This window comes from Rhinopithecus bieti, unplaced genomic scaffold, assembly GCF_001698545.2.
Source record: "Rhinopithecus bieti isolate Rb0 unplaced genomic scaffold, ASM169854v2 scaffold_15113, whole genome shotgun sequence".
NCBI classification, from domain to species: domain Eukaryota; kingdom Metazoa; phylum Chordata; class Mammalia; order Primates; family Cercopithecidae; genus Rhinopithecus; species Rhinopithecus bieti.
Window position 1 is genome coordinate 72,077 of NW_016808703.1, and position 21,627 is coordinate 93,703.

The 21,627-nt window shown below is 36.1% G+C and overlaps 2 protein-coding genes across 2 annotated transcripts in view; one reads left to right on the forward strand and one right to left on the reverse strand.

Moving 5' to 3' along the window:
• Positions 1-311: 311 nt before the first annotated feature.
• ERMN (ermin) lies at positions 312-7,614 on the forward strand. The gene is made up of 3 exons (XM_017887045.1): positions 312-849; positions 1,503-1,595; positions 4,469-7,614. Exons 1-3 carry the CDS (start codon positions 618-620, stop codon positions 4,996-4,998), a joined length of 855 nt encoding a protein of 284 aa, XP_017742534.1. The 5' UTR covers positions 312-617; the 3' UTR covers positions 4,999-7,614.
• A 127-nt stretch (positions 7,615-7,741) lies between these two features.
• The window catches only part of GALNT5 (polypeptide N-acetylgalactosaminyltransferase 5), a 60,730-nt gene continuing 46,844 nt past the window's right edge, over positions 7,742-21,627 (reverse strand). Inside the window, exons 8-10 of the mRNA XM_017887046.1 lie at positions 20,412-20,492; positions 17,518-17,679; positions 7,742-15,003 (exon numbers count right to left, since the gene is read on the reverse strand). Coding sequence (XP_017742535.1) covers positions 14,761-15,003; positions 17,518-17,679; positions 20,412-20,492 — 486 coding nt within the window. The 3' untranslated portion in view covers positions 7,742-14,760. The remainder of the gene's footprint in view (positions 15,004-17,517; positions 17,680-20,411; positions 20,493-21,627) is intronic.

The window sequence follows — 21,627 nt, forward strand, 5'->3', positions numbered from 1 at the left end:
TTTTGATAAGCTGTTTTTATTTTTTATTAAATAAAAAACGATGCCATTGTCCTTTACAAAATAGCTGAGGTTTTACTTGAACAAAATCTGTTTGGAAATGTTAAGCTGGTTACACAGAACTAATATGCCTCAAGGTGGTCATTCTCTCTGGATTAAAGCTGTGGGACAATTGTGGCTCCTGTTACAGGGAAAATTACAATGGGCCATTATGAAAAGGGACAAAAATCTCTGTTCCCAGAGGGGGACTGACAAGCTGAAAGTCCCTCTCTACATGCTAACACAAAAGCCTGATTGCTTCAGATTGTTTGTTTATGTAAATCAAAAGGGTGCCTTTAACTCTGCCAGGGGACTGGCAAGCAACAAAGAAGGTGGTGATTGGCTGGATTCTTGCTCATGGCTCCTGGCAGATCTCACAAATCCTCTTGCTTTTGCTCTAAGCTCTGTCTGGATACTTTTAGGAAAAGAACCGTGTTATTATGTACAAAAGTGAATAATTTGTGCTCTTAGAGTAGGGGTTGGAACTATAGGACTTGAAGGCAAGAGCAGATATCTTATCAAGGATCTACTCACTCAGTTTCCCTAAAACTCTCTCTCCAAATCAGATTCAACCGCACATCATGACAGATACATTTACCCAGGCTGAATGTAATGGGGATAAACCACCTGAATACGGTCAACAAACAATCACTAAAATTAGTGAGGAACTGACTGATGTGGACAGCCTCCTGCCACACTACAGGGTAGAACCCAGTCTCGAAGGTGCACCCAGCAAAGGAAATCAGGAGGAAAGAAGAAAATTACAAGGGAACATGCTGCTCAACTCATCCATGGAGGAGAAAATTCTAAAAGGTAAAGTATTTCCCTTCTCCTTAATTTTCTTGTTTTGACTTATACATTTGCCCTGGATTTTTTTTTTTTTTGATAAACTATTATAAGAATGAGCTGGACACCCCAAAAATGTAGCCCTTTTTTCTACTATGCATAGCATAAGGACTAAACCTCTCCCTCTGGTGAAATCCAGGCTTGTCTATTTGACAGCTCTGTGACCCCAGACAACTTTCTATCTCCCGAAGCCTGAGTTTTTTCACTAGAAGAAGATAGAATACTAGTAATAATACCTACAAGTGTAGGGTAAGTATTGGCTAAATGTTCACTACTGTTATTTATTATGATAATGGGCAGCCCCACTATTATTTGAACAAAGAGAATTCAAAATTTTTTATTTTCCTCCTAAATATACCTGAAGTCTGAATTTATGGTTCTATATCTTATATATATAAATATCTTACATAAACATTAAAGGAGAGATTACCAATCAATGAAGTGATCATTAAGTAAATAAGTTGAATTGATAAAGAATGAATCTGAAGAGTCAAATAGTAATTTTTAGTGATCAGATTTAAGATTAAAGACATCTACCTAGAGTTTAAATTGATAACTTATTAACCATTGAACAGTAAATATTTTAAATGTTAAAATACTAATTTTATATTTTTTTCCAGAAAACTCAGAAGAGAAATTCTTTATTGTTCATAACGCTATCACAGATCTTTCTCTCCAAGAAACAAGTGCTGATGAAATGACATTCAGAGAAGGTAACAAGAACTACAGTTTTGTACACAGAAATTGTTTGACTGAATATGGATGATAGTTTTTCCATGAAATGTTGCATGAGTGTGGCTTTGACAAAGCAATCCAGGCAATGACTTCAAATTTTCAAAGCTGCTGTAGGCAGATAAGAGAGTATAAACTTATCTGTGGGTTCCACCTTATAAAGCATTCCAGACTGTTCAAGGCTGAGGCTGCACGGATTGGCATAGCTGATTGGCATGCCAACGTGATGTCTATCTCTTAAGTTAGTCCACTGAGTCAACCCTACTTTCTGATTTGGTGTGTCCAAATCTGTGTGTGCACCTTGTGAAATGTAAATGTTTCAAAAACAGGTCTTTCCTAAAAGTCAACAATTAACATACAGGTTTATTTATTTATTTATTTATTTATTGAGACAGAGTTTCACTCTTGTTGCCCAGACTGGAGTGTAATGGTGCACTCTCGGTTCACTGCAACCTCTGCCTCCCAGGTTCAAGGAATTCTCCTGCCTCAGCCTCCTGAGTAACTGGGATTACAGGTGCCCCCACCACGCCCAGCTAATTTTTTTTTTTTTTTTTTGTATTTTTAGTAGACATGGAGTTTCACCATGTTGGCCAGGCTGGTCTTGAACTCCTGACCTCAGTTGATCCACCTGCCTTGGCCTCCCAAAGTGCTGGGGTTATAGGCGTGAGTCACTGTGCCCGACCAACATACAGTTTAAAGTAATCTCATGAAATGATTTACTTTATAGGCCTCTAATGTAAGTACAAAATTGTTAACTATTTCATGTCAAAGAAAAACAGGGTGATAATGTTAATTTTAATTGTGTTCTTTAAGATAATGGAAGAATAAAAGAAACACTGAAGTGCTTATGTTAAATTTTAAATAAACTTAATAGACTAAGAGACACAAAATCCTTTAGATTTTTCTTCTAAGAAGATACCTACATTTAAACAGTTTCCAAATAAAGTGTAGGATAAAATCTATTAATTAATCATTTCTTTCCTCTCTTGCAGCCATACACATCTTATGTCCAATTGAAGTCAGCTTGCTAAACCTAACCAATTTAGCTTTGTTAGGACTTTAACAGGCAAAATATTGAAGAGACTATTGGTTGAAATATTAGAACATCACATAAAATAGTAGATGTCAAGGAGGACAGGAATGTGATTGGCAATTTCCTACATCTGCTCCCTTTGCCTGAACACCTCTCATACTATGTCTGATTAGCAATGTACCACCACTTAAGGAAATATGTAGCAAGCAATAGCCAGTGTCAAGCTGTTACATTACCAGAGATAATTTGTAAGACTTAAGACTCCACAATGTGAACGAAATAACCTATTTGCCCTAATTTTTCTTCTTCCAATGTAACAAGCTCTCAGAGGCAGAATCTCAACCTTCTATCATCTAGATCACCTTTCAAATGTTTGATCAGGAGTCCATTGCAGATAACAGTTGTCTAGATCTTTCATTTTCATCAAATGGAGAATGAAAGCAGTCTGTAGTTTTCAGCTAGATGGTCTTGCCGGTTAAGTTTTCCCTCAATGAATCCTTTGCGGTTTGACGGAGTATGTTTTTCCTCTATAATAGAGGCACAGATTTTGGTGTCTTTTATCTTCACAGTGGCAAACAGCTATAAAATCTTCAAAAAGAATGTTACTGGATTAAAACATATAAAGATGCTAAAAATATTGAGGAAAACTATAAATTCAAGGAGTAATTTTATATGTGACAATCTCATGCCTGAGTCATGAATATAAACAAAATATCACTTACTTTGCTTCTTGTGGAAAACAAAATAAAACAAAACAAAGCATAAGATTATAGCAAACATTCTAATGTGTATTTATGGATAAAGTTAGGAACATTGACAGGACACTAGCGACCTGAGAGCAGCTGTGTGTAACAAATTAGGGTGATCACCCATTTTTACTTCTATCTCTGTAAGTTGACTATGTATTCCCTAGAGTGAGAAAACAACAAAAAAATAAAAAGAGAACTAAACACCTTGGATGAAAATGGACTTGTGAACATCTTTCAGAGAGAGTAGAATATTGTGGAGGAAAAAAACAAAGAGGAACATTGCCTCTCACCTTACTTATAGACTCTCATGGTGTCAAAAGAAAATGGTGAACTCGGGCCTGACAAGGGGTGTAACCCAGACAGATTTCTGAGTTGTGTACACCACAGACTGAAACTTCCCACAGAAGCCTTGCAGGGGTGAAGGCTCAGAGAACAACCTTAGCTTCCTTATAATTAATTCTTACCAAGTTCAATAAATATTGTTGAGGGTATATGCTGGTATGATCTAGCTGTTTGAAAAGTGACCAGACATGGACAGTCATCATTTTCAGTATTGGAAACAAGGATTTTTTTCTTTCTGAAAATTTTCCTTGAGGTGTGAGTGTGTATATGTGTGTGTTTGTGCGCATGTGTGTGTATGTGTGAGAGAGAGACAACTCCAAACATTTCATTTTACATGTGCACATATCCAGTTGTGACTGGCTAGACAAGATTTTTTTTTTAAGTGTGTCTCAGGGAATATGAGTCTCACTAAATATAGTAGTCCACAACAGAGTTCCACAGACAAATAAAGTTAGGTTGTTGACTTTCTTACAGATTTAAAATACTCATTAACATTTCGAAGGCTTGTAAAAATTCTGAAGATGCTTATTTAACTGTATTTAATGCAGTGTTTTCGAAATTACTTTGACTGTGTAGCCTTTTGTGCAAAACATATTGGTAACCCACAGAATCATATCCCATAAAACACGTGTTGGGAAGTGATTAGCAAGAAAAATTATTTGGAGAAAGACTAATGGCTGGGTATTTTGGAATCTCTACACATCTCATCTACCAATTGATTTTGCTACAGGGCATCAGTGGGAGAAGATTCCTTTGAGTGGCAGTAACAAGGAAATAAGAAGACAGGAGAGGATTACTGAGCAACCTCTTGAAGAGGAGGAAGATGAGGACAGGAAGAACAAAGGTCACCAGGCAGCTGAAATTGAATGGCTGGGATTTCGAAAACCTAGCCAAGCTGACATGTTACATTCTAAACATGAAGAGGAGCAAAAGGTTTGGGATGAAGAAATTAATGATGATGATGATGATGATGATGATGATAATTGTAATGATGACAAAGATGAAGTTCGAGTGATAGAATTTAAGAAAAAACATGAAGAGGTTTCTCAATTTAAAGAGGAAGGTGATGCAAGTGAGGACTCCCCACTGAGCAGTGCCAGTTCCCAAGCCGTGACACCTGATGAGCAGCCAATCTTAGGGAAGAAGAGCGATATCTCCAGAAATGCTTGTTCCAGATACAATACAATATCCTATCGGAAAATCAGAAAGGGAAATACCAAGCAAAGAATTGACGAATTCGAGTCTATGATGCATTTATAAACTAACTGGAACTGAAAAAGTCTCATGCCCACTAAAGGAAAAGCTAATTCTATTGTCCCAGGGTGCATATTTCTATGCCTTTTTTGAGTTATCACCTGGGGGGAGGTGGAAGTTGACTCTCTTTTTCACTATAGAATAATGTGGAAATAACTCTAGATAAAATTCAGTCTGATAACCTCAAATCAAAAAGCTTTAAATTCATTCTTGGGCGTTTGTCTTTTAAAACTTCACTAATATAGCATTGTGTGATCAGCACTAAGCAGTCAGTCCCCTGGGGGAATCTGGCATAATTTGGCTATCAATGTAGCAATGCTTGGAAAGGTGGTCATCAAATGAGACTATTTGAGGGGACTATTTGAAATGATTCCTGTGTTTCTTTTGGTGTCTTCCTTTGTACATTGGAGTGATGGAAAGTCTGGTATTAAAACCTTTCTTACTTTTAAACATGGTTTTACAGACTCTGGCAATAAGCCTTCCAAAATTCTGCGCCTTTTCTATTATCACCAAACAAGATTTTAAGTGGCTTTCCTTGGCATCTACAGAGAGAAAATTCTATAGCCCTCCTTCCTAGGTGTTACCATTCACTGAATCTTCTCACAGAGGGAGATGAGCAATTGTCAGTCAGGAGAATTCTGTTTGCTAAATGTTGCCTTTATGCTTTCAAACTGAATTAAACCCATTGTGAGGTTGACACTGGGAGGGGCTAGAAGATTGGTGGGCAGCAGACTAAAGAGTTATGTTGGATAGTTTTATTTCTGTGGCTGAAAATAAAATCTTGTCTAGCACAGTTAAAGTCATTAAAAATAAAAATGACAGCTTTAGCACAATTTTAAGAAAATGCCCCTCTCTATTACCACATTTTCTCTTATTAACAGTATCTCAGAATAATTTTCTTTCCTTAGAAACCTGAGACAACGCTAGTCATAACTGTACTAGTTACTATGAAAATGGAAATAATTATCTTAGAATATTTTCAAAGTAGAGCGTGAGCATGTATTTTTAGTGAGAGAGCTCTGATAGTTGTTGGGAATATATAATTTACTGGACCTCAGCCCAAATCAAGATGCTTAAAATTGTACTTGTGGAGCTTCACTCAAACCAATGTGTCAAATAACGTATTGAATATTTATGAAAAGAGAGACTATATTTATATTCTTAGATAGTTTGTTCCACAATTTTTCATTTCATGCTTCCATATATATTACCCTGAACTTTCTATCACCACAGATAAAGATTTTGTTTTGCCCTGCAAATAAAAAGACAATTCCTTATTGTCTGAATGTAATACAGTCTTCATTGTACTATTCAACCCTTTGTTTATTTCTTTTTCATTTTGTGAAAAACTCTGGGTTAGTCCTCTTGGATGACGCTTATTTATGTGTAACATAAATCCCACATATTCTAATGACAACTTCTTTAATCCTTCCAGGTCATATATTATATTTCTATAGTATCACATACTATTATTTAGTTGTTTACAAGACTCAAATTTGAATTCAGGATTACAGTGCTCCTTTTATTCTTTCAAACAGATACCATATAAAAGTTCTGTTACCCTCATTCTATACAACCTATAGATTTCATGTGTTACAATGTCAGTTTCCAGAATAAAAGTGAGGGAAATCAGGTCTTTATTGATAAAGTTAGGGAGATTGATGCAATAGGACAATTTCCAGTTTAGTTTAGATCATCTAATTTTTCTGCCTGGACAACCTGTTTTCTGGGTTACTGATAACCCCTATAATTTTCTACTGAATTTCAAAACCTGTTATGTGTTATCTATCACATAACAGGACTGTGTTTTTAACCTACTGTCAAGAGCCTGTATTTTGAGTTATTTCAACAGAAATGATGGATTCCTGTAGAAGTAGAGGTGGGTGACCTATGGTTATGTGGCACAGCAAAGCAAGTAGCTCTTATGGGACTCTAATATATGCTAACACTAGTCCTCTTAGTTCTATGCTCTCACCAGACAATGAATGAACTATGAAAGATTTAGTCAACAGAAACTATTTTAGGGTGTGTTTAGTTGGTAAATGCTTCATGTTCATGGATGATGCAATGTTTTTGCAAAAAAAAACCCTGAAACTACTCTTTGGCTTAGTGTCCATGGCCCTATACCGGCATCTTACATGAAAGCCACAGAGTTAAGCTACCTTAGGTAATATAATGGTGATGGTTGGCCATTTGAGTCTTTGTAACCTAGGAAACACAAAGGTCTGATTCAGATAGTGTGGGGATTTTAACATATTTGAAACTCAGGGGAACATGATTAATAACACAAACTGTTAGCTACACATGAAGGTTTACTTGAGCTTTTGTGATTCAAAGTTCAGGGGTGGTACGGACTCTAAAACCAGGGAAGAGGGAGAATTAATTTATTCTGCAAATGCTGGTATTTCTTACGTGACTTTTTGTTTGCCTTTGTTGCTAGATGAACAGAAACTAATAATAGCTCTATTTCTCTGCCAATATAAAATCTACCTTTCATATAATGCTACATTGAAGGCACAGAATTTGCTAGCATCTCTCTCTCCCCCTACCTACCTATCTATCTACAATTTAAATAAAGAACTGCTGTGTATGACTTACTCTCAATAAAAGTTTGTCTCTTTATTTCTGGTTTCTAGACTTTATTTTCTTTAGCTGCCTTTTAAACTTTAGAAAGAATCCTTGTATATCAGCAGCTACTAAGATAATTAACGAATTCCTCTTCAGAAATCAAGAGAACACTTTATTTTAATTCATTTGCATTATTTATTTCAAAAGGGTCTTAAAATGATTGTATATAAAATTGTAAAAAGGATTTCTGGTAGGTAGATATGTAATATACATGAAAAATTTTTATTATTTTTTAAGGAACTGAGATACTGTTTAAGATGCATCTTAACATGAACAACTTGAAAAAAATCTCTGTAATCATCAAAGTAATACATTTAAACTATGCTGACATTTTCATAGTAATTGTTTCTGCATATTTACATGGGATAGTACTTTTGGCACATTTTCAAATGGAGAACGGACATTTAAGTTTTTCAATGTGATAGGGAAAACATTTATAATAAGTAATAATAGAAAATTATGGAGAAGGATAAAGCACCAGAGTATAATAAAGAAGAAATATGTTTGACAGTATGAGAAAGGCAACCACTTCTCTTAAAACTTGAACTTTCATCACTCTAAAAACCAATAGGATTGTAAAATGCAATGTTAGAAACTATATTTGCCAACATTAAAATATCAGAAAGAAACATAACACAATGAATATGGGTTTCTGATAACCCATACAATATTCTACTTAACTTCAAAACACAGTATTGTTTAAAGACAATGAAAATGTGTACATAGTTCACGAAGAACATGAGATAACTTAGCCAGGCAATCAATACAAACACAATGACTTGGGTAGCAGTAAACAGTTGAAGTCACTCAGAACACGGCAAACTGCAAAAGCAAATGATGATCTCTAGTAGCTAACTGCCAGCACAGGAGAATTTTGGAAATGAATTTAGAAAATAATTTGGATGTTTACCTAGAATTTAAAGTTACATACTTGATTCCTTCTTTATAATAACTTCAGTTGGTCAGATGCAGAAAAAATGTACTTAAAGATGTTGAATTCCAACATCCTTTATACTCCATAGTTTTAGTTTTATTCTCCCCTTAGCAAACGTTTTCAGGCAATCCTTAACACAATTCACTTAATCTTTGGCTTCTCTTGTTTTTAAGCTAATATGTATAAAACTAGCAAATTTGGGGTAGTTGTTTGAAGCAGAAGATGTGTGTAATCTTCAACTAAATAACAAGCACCCTGATAACTGAGAATTTGATTATTCCTTCAAGTTTGGAAAACGGTATCCAGAGTGAAAGTTCACTTGAGATACTTTTGTACAGAAGGTCAGATGCAGACAAAGCTATACACCTGAAAGAGTTAAAAATATCCCAAAACGTTTAATTTTCTTTACGTTGTGAGTAGAAACTCTTGATATTTCTTTCTTCCAGATCAAAGCATCAACAAATATTTAGATACATATATATATACACATCTACACACATACAGTATATTTACAAAATTGCTGTTTTGAATGGTCACTTAAAATCTATTCATGCTATCAAAAATTTTAATTTAACATCTAATATAAAGGCTTTATTATATAGATACTTATGACCAATATCCTTAAACTGGTAAATATCTGTCAATTAATAATAAAACAGAAAGCTCTTGTTTTCAAAGAAATTATTATTTATTTGATGGCAACTCATTATTAGAAACTCAGCATAATAGAAGTTGCTGTATTTGCTGGAAAATGAGAATTTTCCCTTGTGTTTTGTGTTTTTACAAAGCAAAGATTCACATAAACTTGCAAAGGGACCCTAATTGAAATGATAACTATTGTTCCATTAGGTTGAAAACAGAGGCATTAATTTTGTTTAGTGTGATGTTATTTTTTTTCTTTCTTTGAGGTACAGACACCACCAACACCTGGAATACCATCCATTAAGCCTGATTAGGGATATATAATACTTCATATGGCTTATTCAAAACTGTCAAAAAATAAATATTTTGTACAATATCTCTGGCTAATATTATTTTTTCTAATTGTAAGGCATATTGTCTTGTAGCACCTATTGAGTAACCCGTGCAAAAGTTGTTGCAAAAGCACAGTAGTGACAATCTACACAATGAGTAGAAATAAAAAGTCATGGTTTGTGTTTTAAAGGACTCCAACTTTTAACTTTTATTTCTATTCAAGATGAGCAATCTGCTAGCTTTGTTTAAAGGTTGGAGGAATCAAGAGTTGGTAATATTAATACAGGAGTCATTAAAAATTTATTGTAGGCCATTAGAAAGGGTAAAATAGTTCTCGGTGAATTTTCCTTTAATAAAAGCAGCCCCAAACCATTTGTTTTCTAACAAAAGCAGCCTGAAAAGTCAAGTTGCAATCATAGATATGCAAGCTAGAGGCTCGCATATGTAAAGCTAGTAGCTGTACCTGGAAGCCAGGCACATTCAATATGGTGATTCCTGCTCCCTTTTCCTTGTCACCAGGTGTGTGGGTGTCATGGTGCCAGTCAAGTAAAGCCACGTGTGCAAGGTCATGGTGACAGCCAGGTAGAAGCTGCGTTTGCATAATAAAAGATTAGGGTGGGAGGGCCAGTCTTTTCACTGGCTATGTAAATAGTACACCTGGTTAAACCAATCCCCTGGGCTCTATGTAAATCAATCACCACCTCCTCAAACCTCTGTATAAAATCCATCAAATCTTGCCCCAAACCTGGAAAACCCTCTCTTGAGCAACTCACTTTCTCAACATGTGTAAGCTTTCTTGCTCTCTTCTTCTTTACCTATTAAACTTTCCACTCCTAGACCCACTCCTCATGTGTGTCTGTGTCCTGAATTCTTTCTTGGCATGAGACAATGAACCATGGGTATTTCCCCAGACAATGGAGCTGTATCAATATTATTCACTGAGGAAGAACCTTCCACATGTCCACTTCTTTCTCTCATATTTGGTCCAGGAGATGAAAAAGAATAGCTTCTGCACGAAGTCAAAGAGACAGATCACAGCAAAACATGTGGGGGTAGCCATGGTTATACCTACCCATCAATTGGTTACCACAGAGAGACCTAGTTTCTTTTTTCTGTTTATATAATATCCAAAAGAGACCAAAGAAGTTTAATTCAATCTCATTTCAATACTGTGGCATCAGTAATCTGAGACCAAGAAACTTTTAAATGCACCCACCTGAGATGACAGCCTTATATAAAGAAGAAAATTAATTATACAGCAGCATGGTATAGTGAGAGAAATGTTTTTTAGAGCCAGATAAAATGGAAATTGGGCTTTATCTCTTACTTGTGGGATGACCTTGGGCAATTTACCAAATTCTTCATCTGTATATGGGAGTTATCCTTCTTCTTCATATAACAGGGAGAACGAGACTCACTTTGTGAGTTGTACCCATCAGTGAGATGGGACACATATAGTGCCTATACAAATAGTGCCTACACATGCTCAATGATAATTAGTTCCTTTCTTTTCCCCCATCACCCATTGTCATTTTTTCATTTTTAATCCAAGATTTTGGGGCTTTCGTCTGAGGTAAAATTCTTCTTTTCTTCTTTTATTTTTTTAGATGGAGTCTTGCTCTGTTTTCTAGGCTGTAGTGCAGTGGCGCGATCTCTGCTCACTGCAACCTCCACCTCCTGGGTTCAAGCAATTCTCCTGCCTCAGCCTCCCAAGTAGCTGGGATTACAGGCGTCCACCACCATGCCCAGCTAATTTTTGTATTTTTAGTAGAGATGGGGTTTCACCATGTTACCCAGGCTGGTCTTGAACTCCTGACTTCATGATCCACCCACCTTGGCCTCCTAAAATGCTGGGATTACAGGCGTGAGCCACTGTGCCAGGTTGGTAAAATTTCTTTCTTGTATTCTGAATACAGGAATTCAATCAGAGATGTTAAAACAAAGAAAGATGGTACTCTCTGGTATGTTTAAACCTCATTCTATTGCATGAGTGCCCACTAAAAATAATTACAAGCCATTCATGAAATCAAGGTTGGTTGGGAATATTGGATTCCTATACACTGTAAATGGTATCTTTGCCCCTCTTCAGTCCCAAACTAACACTAGAAACAAGGTGTTTTAATATCTAAGAGAATGTTTCCAAATTAGTGTGGTGAAGCTAATAATACATTGTGATCATGGCACATGGTGGTTTGCTGTGAGTGACAGCTGAGGGGATGTCAGCAAGCAGTATTAAGCAAATTTGATGCTGGTGATAAAACACGGTTGCACCAACAACAGCTGTGTCAGTTTACAAGAGAGTAGGGCAGAAGGGCTGGGTAACTATTGAAAAAGAGAAAGAAATTGTGCAAACTGAAAAGTCTCAGAAACACTTAGATGGCTTGGTAAGTTGGTTAGTCCTGTCAAATACTATCAAGACCACCCTTGTATTTAAGGTAACAAGATGCATAGACTTTTTTTTTTTTTTTTTTTTTTAAAGAAAAGGCAATGACCTAAATTTAATTCAGGGAAAATCTGTAGCTCCTATAACACAGTCTCCTATTGAAGAATTCAGTACTGATTAGTACCTGTCTCATCCAAAGGTTTATCATTAGAAGTACCAGAAGATCAAGTAGCATTTATACCTTTATTCCAGTCTCCTGAAAAAAATTTAGAAGGTTCTGCTTGAGAAAATGTTGGTAGTGGATTTCATAATAAATCAATACACTCAAGTTTAGGCCCATATAGATTCCCAACTAGTGATCAGTTCCTTGCTTCTTAGAGTAACTGAGCAAATATATGACAAAAGCAATGTATAAAATTCTATCCAAGAACAAATTTGTGATGTTTGGAAACAATCCTTTGTTATATTGACAATATAGATTTAAATATAGCTTTATATAATAAGTTGGTCAAGGTAAAGTCAGAAAGGATGTGAACTGAGAGGACTGCAGAGGGTTCTGTTAAGAAAAAAAATCCAACTTCCTTTAGATGATATACCCAAAGATGAGTGTATTCAAAACACAATTCATTTTTTTTTCAGAACAGAGTTGACTTCTTTGTGGAAAGTATTTTTGGATAAAAAGAGAGCCTATATACCCAGGGCAAAAAACCTCTCAGCATTTTTTAGTTACATGAAGAATTACATGAGGCACCTAGCATATTCAGTTTGTCACTAACTCAATTAGTCTTTTGGCAACTGACTTGTGTCCCCCCACCCCCCTTGCCCCATATGGCTCTGTTTTGAAAAGAATTACAGTCATGCATCATTTAATGACACAAATACATTCTGAGAAATGTGTCATTAGGCAATTTCATCATTATGTGAACATCAGAGTGTACTTACACACACCTAGATGGTGTAGGTAGCCAACTACACCCCTAGGTTATATGGAATCCCTGTTGCTTCTAGGCTACAAACTTGTACATGTTACTGTATTGAATACTGTAGGCTATTGTAACACCATGGTGAGTATTTGTGTATCTAAACATATCTAATCATAGAAAAGGTAGAGTAAAGATACCATACTATTAATATAATCTTTTGGGACCATTGTCAAATACGTGGTTCACTGTTGACTAAAACATCATTATGTGTCATATAACTGTATCTCATTTTCTAGTCATTCTCTTACTCATCTGCAATTTTCAATTATTTGAAGAAAACATCTTAAATATGTTACAAATGTGCAGAAATAGGTCTTTTCCCCATTCTTATAGTTTTGCTTTTACGTTAACTCACTGGAAGTTAAAATTAAATGTTAAACTAGAAGTCAGAACGAAATATATCTAGTTTCACCATCATCTCAACTGAACAAAGGTTTACCTTTTTTTTAAAAAAAAAAACATAATAACAAGAATATAGTATGGTTGTCCTCCAGGGACCCAATCCCAGCAAAGAAATTTGTGTACCTCTTTCTAAGGAATTCTGTGAAGCAGATTTGTTCAGGCCAGTGACCTGAGGCAGCAGAATGAGCCCTGTCTCTGGAAACCTGAAATCTAATCTTGATTCTTTGACTGACTTGCCTGGGTTTTAAGATTTTTAGGTAATTTGTCCTCTCAGCATCAGTTTTCTTAATGAAATAAATGCAAAGGCTATCCTGATTTCTAAGGCCTCTTCTGGTATGCCAAAGTATTGGTATACTTAAGATTAGAGGCTTTATTTGGATGAAATCAGTATTTAATTTCCCCAAATTTTCAGTGTTTTCACTGGGTTCACACTGAGGGCTTTACTCTTTTTTCCTTCATAGAGATACCAGATCCCCTTCCTTCTTTGGTTAAGTCCAGAGGAAATTTTTCTTAACTCTCTTCCTAAGACTTGTTTACCTCATTTCTTTCCTGTTTCATGATGTTTCCTTCACTTTACTTTCCCTCTGAAATATTTTAGAGCCCATTTTTAGCATATTTCATTCCTGTGACCGCTACTATATCTAAAGTTGTATTTTATTATTTTTATATAAAAGAAACTTTCAGCAGCTCTATTTCTGGTTTACTCATTTCAACTCCTCTTACTTGGCCCTGCACTAGAGTGCATTCAATGCTTAAATGCATTTTTGGTTACTACAGTGTGTTATAATCCAGCCTTTTTTCATTGCCTTTAAGAAAAATCCACATGAATCTAGGAAGTTATTGGTATCACAAATCTTTAACATTGTAGTTTTAAAAGCACAAAATGAGCTGAAACAGTGTTCATACCTAGAATTAAACAAGCATTTGAAGCCCTCTTCTTCCTCACTTAAATTTTTTTCCACTGATTCAGATTGGGAAAAACCATTATGTAATTTAGATCAAAATGCTGCCATCAAGCAGGGCTACCGGCAGTAGATCAATACCATTTCAAACTGTTAGGTAAGTATGCATGTAGTCTGGAGGGATTTCACAAATGTGATAGCTGTGGGCATCCATAAGAACTCAAGAAAGTTTTGTTTGATGAAAAAATCCCCAAATAAAGGATTAAATTAAGTTCTTGTTGATCATTCCTACTTGTGGGCCAGAAGAGCTGATTATTATCAAACACAGTCATTGGGAATACCCTCATGCTTTCTCAAGTCCTTCTGTCTTCATTTTCGGTTACCTGTTAGCTTCATAGGGAAATTGGCAGGATGAGTTCTAGCACAGGGTGGAAAGCAGGCAATTCAAAAGTCCACCCAGTTCTGAAGAAGGACTTCAGTCCAATGTTGGACTGTTTTCCTGAGTTATCTTTTGGTATTCCAAATATTGTGATTTATAAAAAATCTTCCATTCAAATTCTATTAAAATTGAAAATTTAAACCACCTCTGAGAAATATAGTTACCAAGTTCAGTGTTATTTTCACAGTATTTAATGCATTTACTATATAAAACATCAGTTCCATTTCAGGCTTCATAATATTTTCAAATTTCCACTTTTGATATGGCTTCACTGGGTCACAGACAGCTACTTTCAGGATCTTTTGAGAAAAATTTCCTTCCAAGCATAATAATTGCTGATTGTTTTCAAAAACAATGTGATTCACCTGGAGAGAAAGAGGATCTGGGAATGAGGTTGAATTTGATAACTGCAATATAAAGAAATGAAAACCAATTTAACAAAACTGACAGGCAGTTATATTTTTGATTTTTAAGAACTCTTCTGAACTAAATTATTAACATAAACACAGACTTTGAAAAGTATTAAATTTGTCTCTGTCTCAGACTAAGTAATCATCCTCCTCCAAGCTCTAAGACTTTCAAGTCCTCAGGAGGCAAAATAAAAATTTTTTGATGATATGGCTGAGAACTATATACTCTTTAAAGAGAAAACATTACTGATGACATTTATTGGATTTGATAGATGATAACTACTTCATTGACGGTAAAGAAAAAATACATACCGCAACAAAAAGTTAATTAATTTTTAAAGTAGGTGTCTTTGTGAATCTGGATTACAAAATTCTGGAAGTGATGTATTTTATTTATGAGCTCTTTACCATAATCTCTGACAATTCATAATAACTGATGTCCAAAATCCAGATTAGGAAAAGCCAACAGCATTAAAGAAAGTTCTATTATTGCTTAATATTGAGTGAATATCCTAGAAACGGTAGATAAATTACATAGAACTTACTAATGGCTTATATTTTTTTCATCTATAAATTCTCTCAATTACTTATGACTATGACAAAGACGATCTTAATTACACATGTTGTTTTAAACCTTAGTAAGTTATCAAAAGGGATGACTTTCATAATAATTATTTTAAAGATTGATCCTACAAAAGTATCATCACCCTTGCAGGATTTTGGAAACATGATGCTTGAATATTGTCAAGGATTTGTAAAGAAGTCTCATTTTATACTTCTCTTGTTGTTTAAGACTTACATGTACTGGGGGACCTAGGAGGTATAGCATGAAAACTACTGAAAAACTGAAAAAAGAAGAAAGCTGATCACCAAGCTACTAATCTCCAGGACATTCGGTAACATCAAAAGGGAAACCCAAGACAGAAGGCAGCTGTGTCAAATGTCACAAAGTCATAGGTACAAACAAGGTAGGGAAAAGGATTTTTTCCTATTTTTTTCCAATTTCCTATTTTTTTTTCCAATTTTTGCTTTCTTAACTGAATTACCTCCTTTACCAAATCAGCTTACTGCTTAAGAGAAATTGCTATGCTTGAACACTTTCCCAAGATTCAATTCTGGAGATGAAGAATGTGTTTTAGTTCTCGTTCTTATTCATATTCTCTCTCTCTCTTACTCACTTTCTCTCTTTCTCTCCTTATCCCACTCCCCCTTTCTCCTTCCCTCCCTCCTGACTTTGGCACAGGGAGAAGGTAAGATGTAAGTTATTCACTACACTGCATGTATATGGATTTCTTAACACTATGCAAAAATAAAATTAGCAGCATATATACTAATAATTCCTAATCTTTCTGAATAACTCAACAATAACCATTATTACTAAAGAGAAAAAAACTGTCCAGAAAGAATTGAAATACAACAGAGAGGATCTAATGGGAGAAAGGCTGGAGAACACATTACTCAGGCCCCAGTTTTGGCCCTGAGCAGGAAGAAAAATGTTGAGAACAGTCATTGGCTGTGTTGTTAAAAGGAACGGAGGTACCTCAAGGAAGAAAAGGTGCTTACTTTAGGGATAGCCCTGGGCAAACTGAGAGTCTCTAAATACCCAAATATTTACTGTAGACAGTAGATTTGGTGGCCACCTGCTAGAGAGATGGTAGAAAATGTAAGAAGGCAGTTCTGAGACTATTCTCGCCAACCTTAAGCTCCTACACCAAGGCTTATGACTCCATATTCTGTTAAAATGTAATTGGGAAAAATGGAGAGGACTTTGAGAATGAATACAGTAGACCAGGAATGTTCTGGTAAATAGAACAACGGGACCTTCAGAAAAGTATCCCTGATCCAGTAACATCTTCCGATTTCTGTGGTATAAATACTCCCAATATGGCCAGTTTCAAGCTACCAATGTGGTATGATTGAATGCAAAGTTGGCAAGGGCGCACACAAGCGGCTCCAGCGAGCTGGTGAAAGCTGGGACCAGCAGACCGTTAGAAGTCCCGGTCTCTGGGTACCGCAGGGGATGAAAAAGTCTCCTTCTATGGAAAGGCGACAGAATGAGGAACCAGATTCATTCTAAAGTGCAGGACTTGTAGGAGACATGCAGCTTCCTGTGCTGCCCCTATCCTCTCCTTCTAAGCATTTCTGATAACGAGTGGGGACCAATTCTAGTCCTTAAGCCTGACTTTTGGTGTTGTCGATTGACTGAAGCAAATGACAGCAATGTAACTACAATAACTTGGTGACTTCTATTTAAAATAACTCATTTGAAATAAATTTTGAAAAAGAAAAAAAGAAGGACTTGTCAACTTTCAAAAGATACCCATGTATCTCTATGAGTGAGCTTTTACATATCCCATTGTCACAAACACACAAAACTTCTGACTGAGGCAGCTGATAATGAAAATTTTATGTCCTATTTGATCAAAAGTCGTATTTGTGGTAAAGAAGAGGTACCAGTCTTTTGCTTACCAGTTCTGGATGAAAGACTGATGTTGATTTATGCAGCCATTTTAGCCCTTTGTTTCTGTTATCACAAGGGTGCAGGCTTACGCCTCCTTTATCTGGGGTGGGGGCTATACACCATTCTCCACATTTAATAAGTCTTAACCAGGTGTAATTAAATTGTTGAAGCTGTGGGGGAAATGAATAAAGGGTCACTTTAGGCAGCAGACACAGGCAGGGGCTTTGTCAAACATTTTTGTTAGCAATAGTTAAGAATATAGGAACTATGATCTGACATTTTAGATTCAAGTCCTGGTATTATCATTTGTAATTCTGATAGTATGGGCATATTATTTACCCTGTCTAATCTTATTTTTCTAATTTTTAAGTTGGATAGCGATTGTATCTATCTCAGAGGGTTGGGGTAATGACTATCAAGTGTTTAGCACTCAATAAGCCTTCAATAAATGTTAGTTACAATAATAAAAATTATTTAGTGCAATTAGTTCTGTCTGCACATGGATATCATTTCAGTGTTCTGAATCCCAAACAAGCCTGGTGCTTAAAGAATTGGAATGTTCAGTCTACCACATGATTAAGGTTCTAAACCACAGGTGGCTACAGGGAGATAACAGTCACAGCCCTAAATTTCTTGGGTGGATTTTTGACGCTTCCTTGTACGAAACTATCATAAAGGCTTTGTCCAATTGTAGAAAAGGTGAAAGTCTTTCTTTGCTACTAGCACGAGGAATCATCAGGTTGCTACCAGGTTGGCATCCCCCAGTTCATAGAAACTGCTCTTGGAGAAGTTGCCAGTGTCTAAAATAAGCGCCAATTCAGGTAATGAAACTACGTTTTTAATCCTTAAATATTTTTCTTCAGTTGTTTACAACCTGGTATTATCTGCCTGCTCAATTTACTCTAATGCTCTGGGTCTGTGGGAAATTTATTGTTTTGTACTAACATAAATATATTTGAAAAAATAGGGTTCTGGTAAATATCTAAATGCCTTTACCTCATGAATCATTTGTATTGTAACTGAAGTTTAACTTTGATTATCAGGTTAGATCAAAGTCATTGTGTTGGAACTTGACATTGGAATGGTGGTCCTTGGACCAACATCCATATCACCTGGGAGCTAGTTAGAAGTGCTGAGTCTCAACCACATCATGGACCTACTGATTCAGAATCTGCAGTGTAACAAACTCCCTAGGTGATTTGTGTGAACATTAACATGTAGGAAGCATGGAAGCATGGTATAATATAAGGAAGTTATGTGCTACTAAGAGAAGCTAGATATTACCTTGGAAAAATATGTCTCAACTGCTTAAAAGGTTAATAACTAAGGAGACATTTTAGGTAGAAGGTAAAGGGACAGAATTGGATGATTCAGTCTAAGGGTCTTATTCTTTTGAGCCTTTTGGATGAACGTTGTAGTCATTGGCTTGGTATTAAGTCTCATTAATTCTGCCGAAAATGAGTTAACCTCCTCCACATTTCTTTATTTTTTATTACCCAAGAAAACCATGAGAGGCAGAAGCTAAAAATGAGCAACAAGACTAAAAGGGAGCTGGGGCTTTGTGGAAGGTGAAGGCTGAATAATTTATACTTTTGCCTCCCAGCATCCAATTGAGAAAGACTCAATGGTCATCAAAAATAGAACTTGGGTTTTCAGATAAAATACTGGTTACTCCGGCACAAAAAGTCCCTGCAATGATCATTCCTCCCCCCCAAAAAATGCATTATTTAATACTTTTCCTTTTATATAGTGTGAAATAACTGTGGTTTTGTTTTTACAATTTATGACTTTATTTCCTCTTTGTTAGTAAGTGAAAGTTATTTCTTTTAATGGGGTTTAACACTTTTTCACTTCCCTTTGACTCCTTTCTTTCCTAATTAAAAAAGAGTGGCCTTGGCTTCAGGTTTACAACTCATAGCTAAATATAGCAACAGAGATACCTTTTCTTCTAGTAGCAGCTTTGAGTGAAGAGGTAGAGATGGGATGCACCAAAAAATATAAACAGTATCTTGAAGTCAAAACAAAGATGTAAGACTTGACAAGCCTAGATTACCATTGCAAAATAATCTCTGTACCAAAGAACAATCTGCAATTTTGGGAACTGATTTCTACTCATGAATCCATTTTCCTCTGAGTCTTACTTGCCACTCAAACCAATAACTGTTTCCACAAACACAGAACTGTTAGGGAATATATGTTAGAGAGGGAAGTGTAATCACTCAGAGCTCACCTCCAGCACTGTGGAAGGAGTCTCTATTCCCTGCTTCCTGGCCCTACTCCCTTTACTAACCATTTTGCTCTGAGTTTGTGGAGTTTTCCTATGGAAGTTTCTACCATGGATCATGGATTTGGTTATTTCCATTATTCCCTTAAAATGCGGGAGAATGAGGGGAAAGGGGAATGGAATCAGAGAAGAAGACCGCTTCCTTAGAATGATTATGTAGAAATTTGTTCTCTCTTTAGTATCTTTATCTATGTTACGCATTTTTTTACATTTTTATCTTTATTATTATTACAGCAAGCATTTACAGAGCACTAAGCATTAGGTATTGTTCTGCAGGCTTCATATGTATTACCTAACTCCAACCTCACACCAGTTCTAGAAGTAGGCATGATTATCACTACCATTTACCCAAAGGTTAATGAATCTGCAGAAGTTAACACGCTTTGGCAAGTGATGGTGCCAGGACTGTATTCATTCTGGATCCAGTGAGTTGACTGCAGGACTCACACCTTTATTCCCTCAGTCACTGTCTTTGTGTTTAGTGATGGATTCTCTAATTACAAAGAAATTTAGAAAATTATTTTTCTATTGGGGAAAGATGAATTTCTCAACTGAGCAATGAATGTGTCATACCCTGCACCTGTCAGCTACCATGAGATAGAAAACAGTTTAGCATACCTCTTTGCTCCCATCACAATCTTCCAGAATGACTGTACTGTTTTCAATGGAAATGCATTTACCCAAAGCCACATTAATAAGCTAAAAAGCAAAATACGAAACAGGAATTAAAAAACAATTTAAAGTAGAACAAGACATTCAGACACATTTAGAAAATACAGAATATAAAACTATAATAAGGTTAAAAGATAGTTAATAGCTTAGCATTACTTAGCACTATCCAGTTTTATTGGTTGCTGTCTCTAACAGAGACATAATGTAATCTTGTAATAGTACAGCTTCAATCTGTTAATTTTGGCCTGTGATCAGCCATAGAGCCAACACACAGAAGCTTTTAATTAACCCTTGCCTGGAATGCTAAATAACAAATGAGCAAAGGTGGCCAGAAAAGTAGTTATTTTCTGGTCTTAAGTTTATCTAATGCAGATACTAAAAGTCAATGCACATATAAGAGTTATGAGCTATGTTCCCTGACTGACCCCTTCAAGCCTTTTGACTGCTTAAGCACTGAATCATAGATAAATTGAGTCCTTCAAAGAACAGCAGATTCCAGCTGATTCCCTGTCAGAATCTCCTTAATGACTCAGGCAAGCTACAATTCATTACAGGAAAGTCACAAAAGCTAATCTAGAGCCAAGCATAAAGGCACTTTCTGGCAGGCCCCCAGGTTTTCAATGGATTTACAGGGTCAAATATGGAGGTAGCTTTCTTTAAGTCACCATTTATTGCAGAAAAATGTTGATTTCCCTTCCTCCTTTGGCATCCTGGGAAGGGCTAACAAAATGATGGGTTAACAGTGCAACTTAAGGGTTTCCGATTTCCAGAACAGCTGTGCAGAGCCGAATCCATATGGCATGTCCCGGGAAAGCCTCCTGAGCTGGGAGGAGCTGAAGTCTTTGTTGCCAGGGACACTATTTGTGCCCTTCCTGTTCTACGATGCCTAACAACGAGCTCTAACTCAGGGTGCTGCACTGATGGTGGCTGGATTCTCACAGAGTTGCCAGACTTCATAAAAGGGGGCTCAGTACATTGGTCCTCACTTTTACATGCTTAGCTTAGTGGACAAGAAAGTAAAGGACATCTTCAGGGATCAGAATACGCAGAAAAAATTAAAGGCTACAGGGAAACATGCAAAGGTTGGCAAGAAAGACTTGCTCCCTCATATGGATGGAAGAAAAACAGAGGCATGGGTAAGCCAAAAAGCTGGAATTCAGGT

Excerpts from the sequence above, each read along its gene's own strand:
- ERMN (XM_017887045.1), top strand. The coding sequence starts at position 618 with ATGACAGATACATTTACCCAGGCTGAATGTAATGGGGATAAACCACCT. Across the intron at positions 850-1,502 it reads GGAGGAGAAAATTCTAAAAG|AAAACTCAGAAGAGAAATTC; the intron begins GTAAAGTATTTC and ends ATTTTTTTCCAG. Across the intron at positions 1,596-4,468 it reads TGAAATGACATTCAGAGAAG|GGCATCAGTGGGAGAAGATT; the intron begins GTAACAAGAACT and ends ATTTTGCTACAG.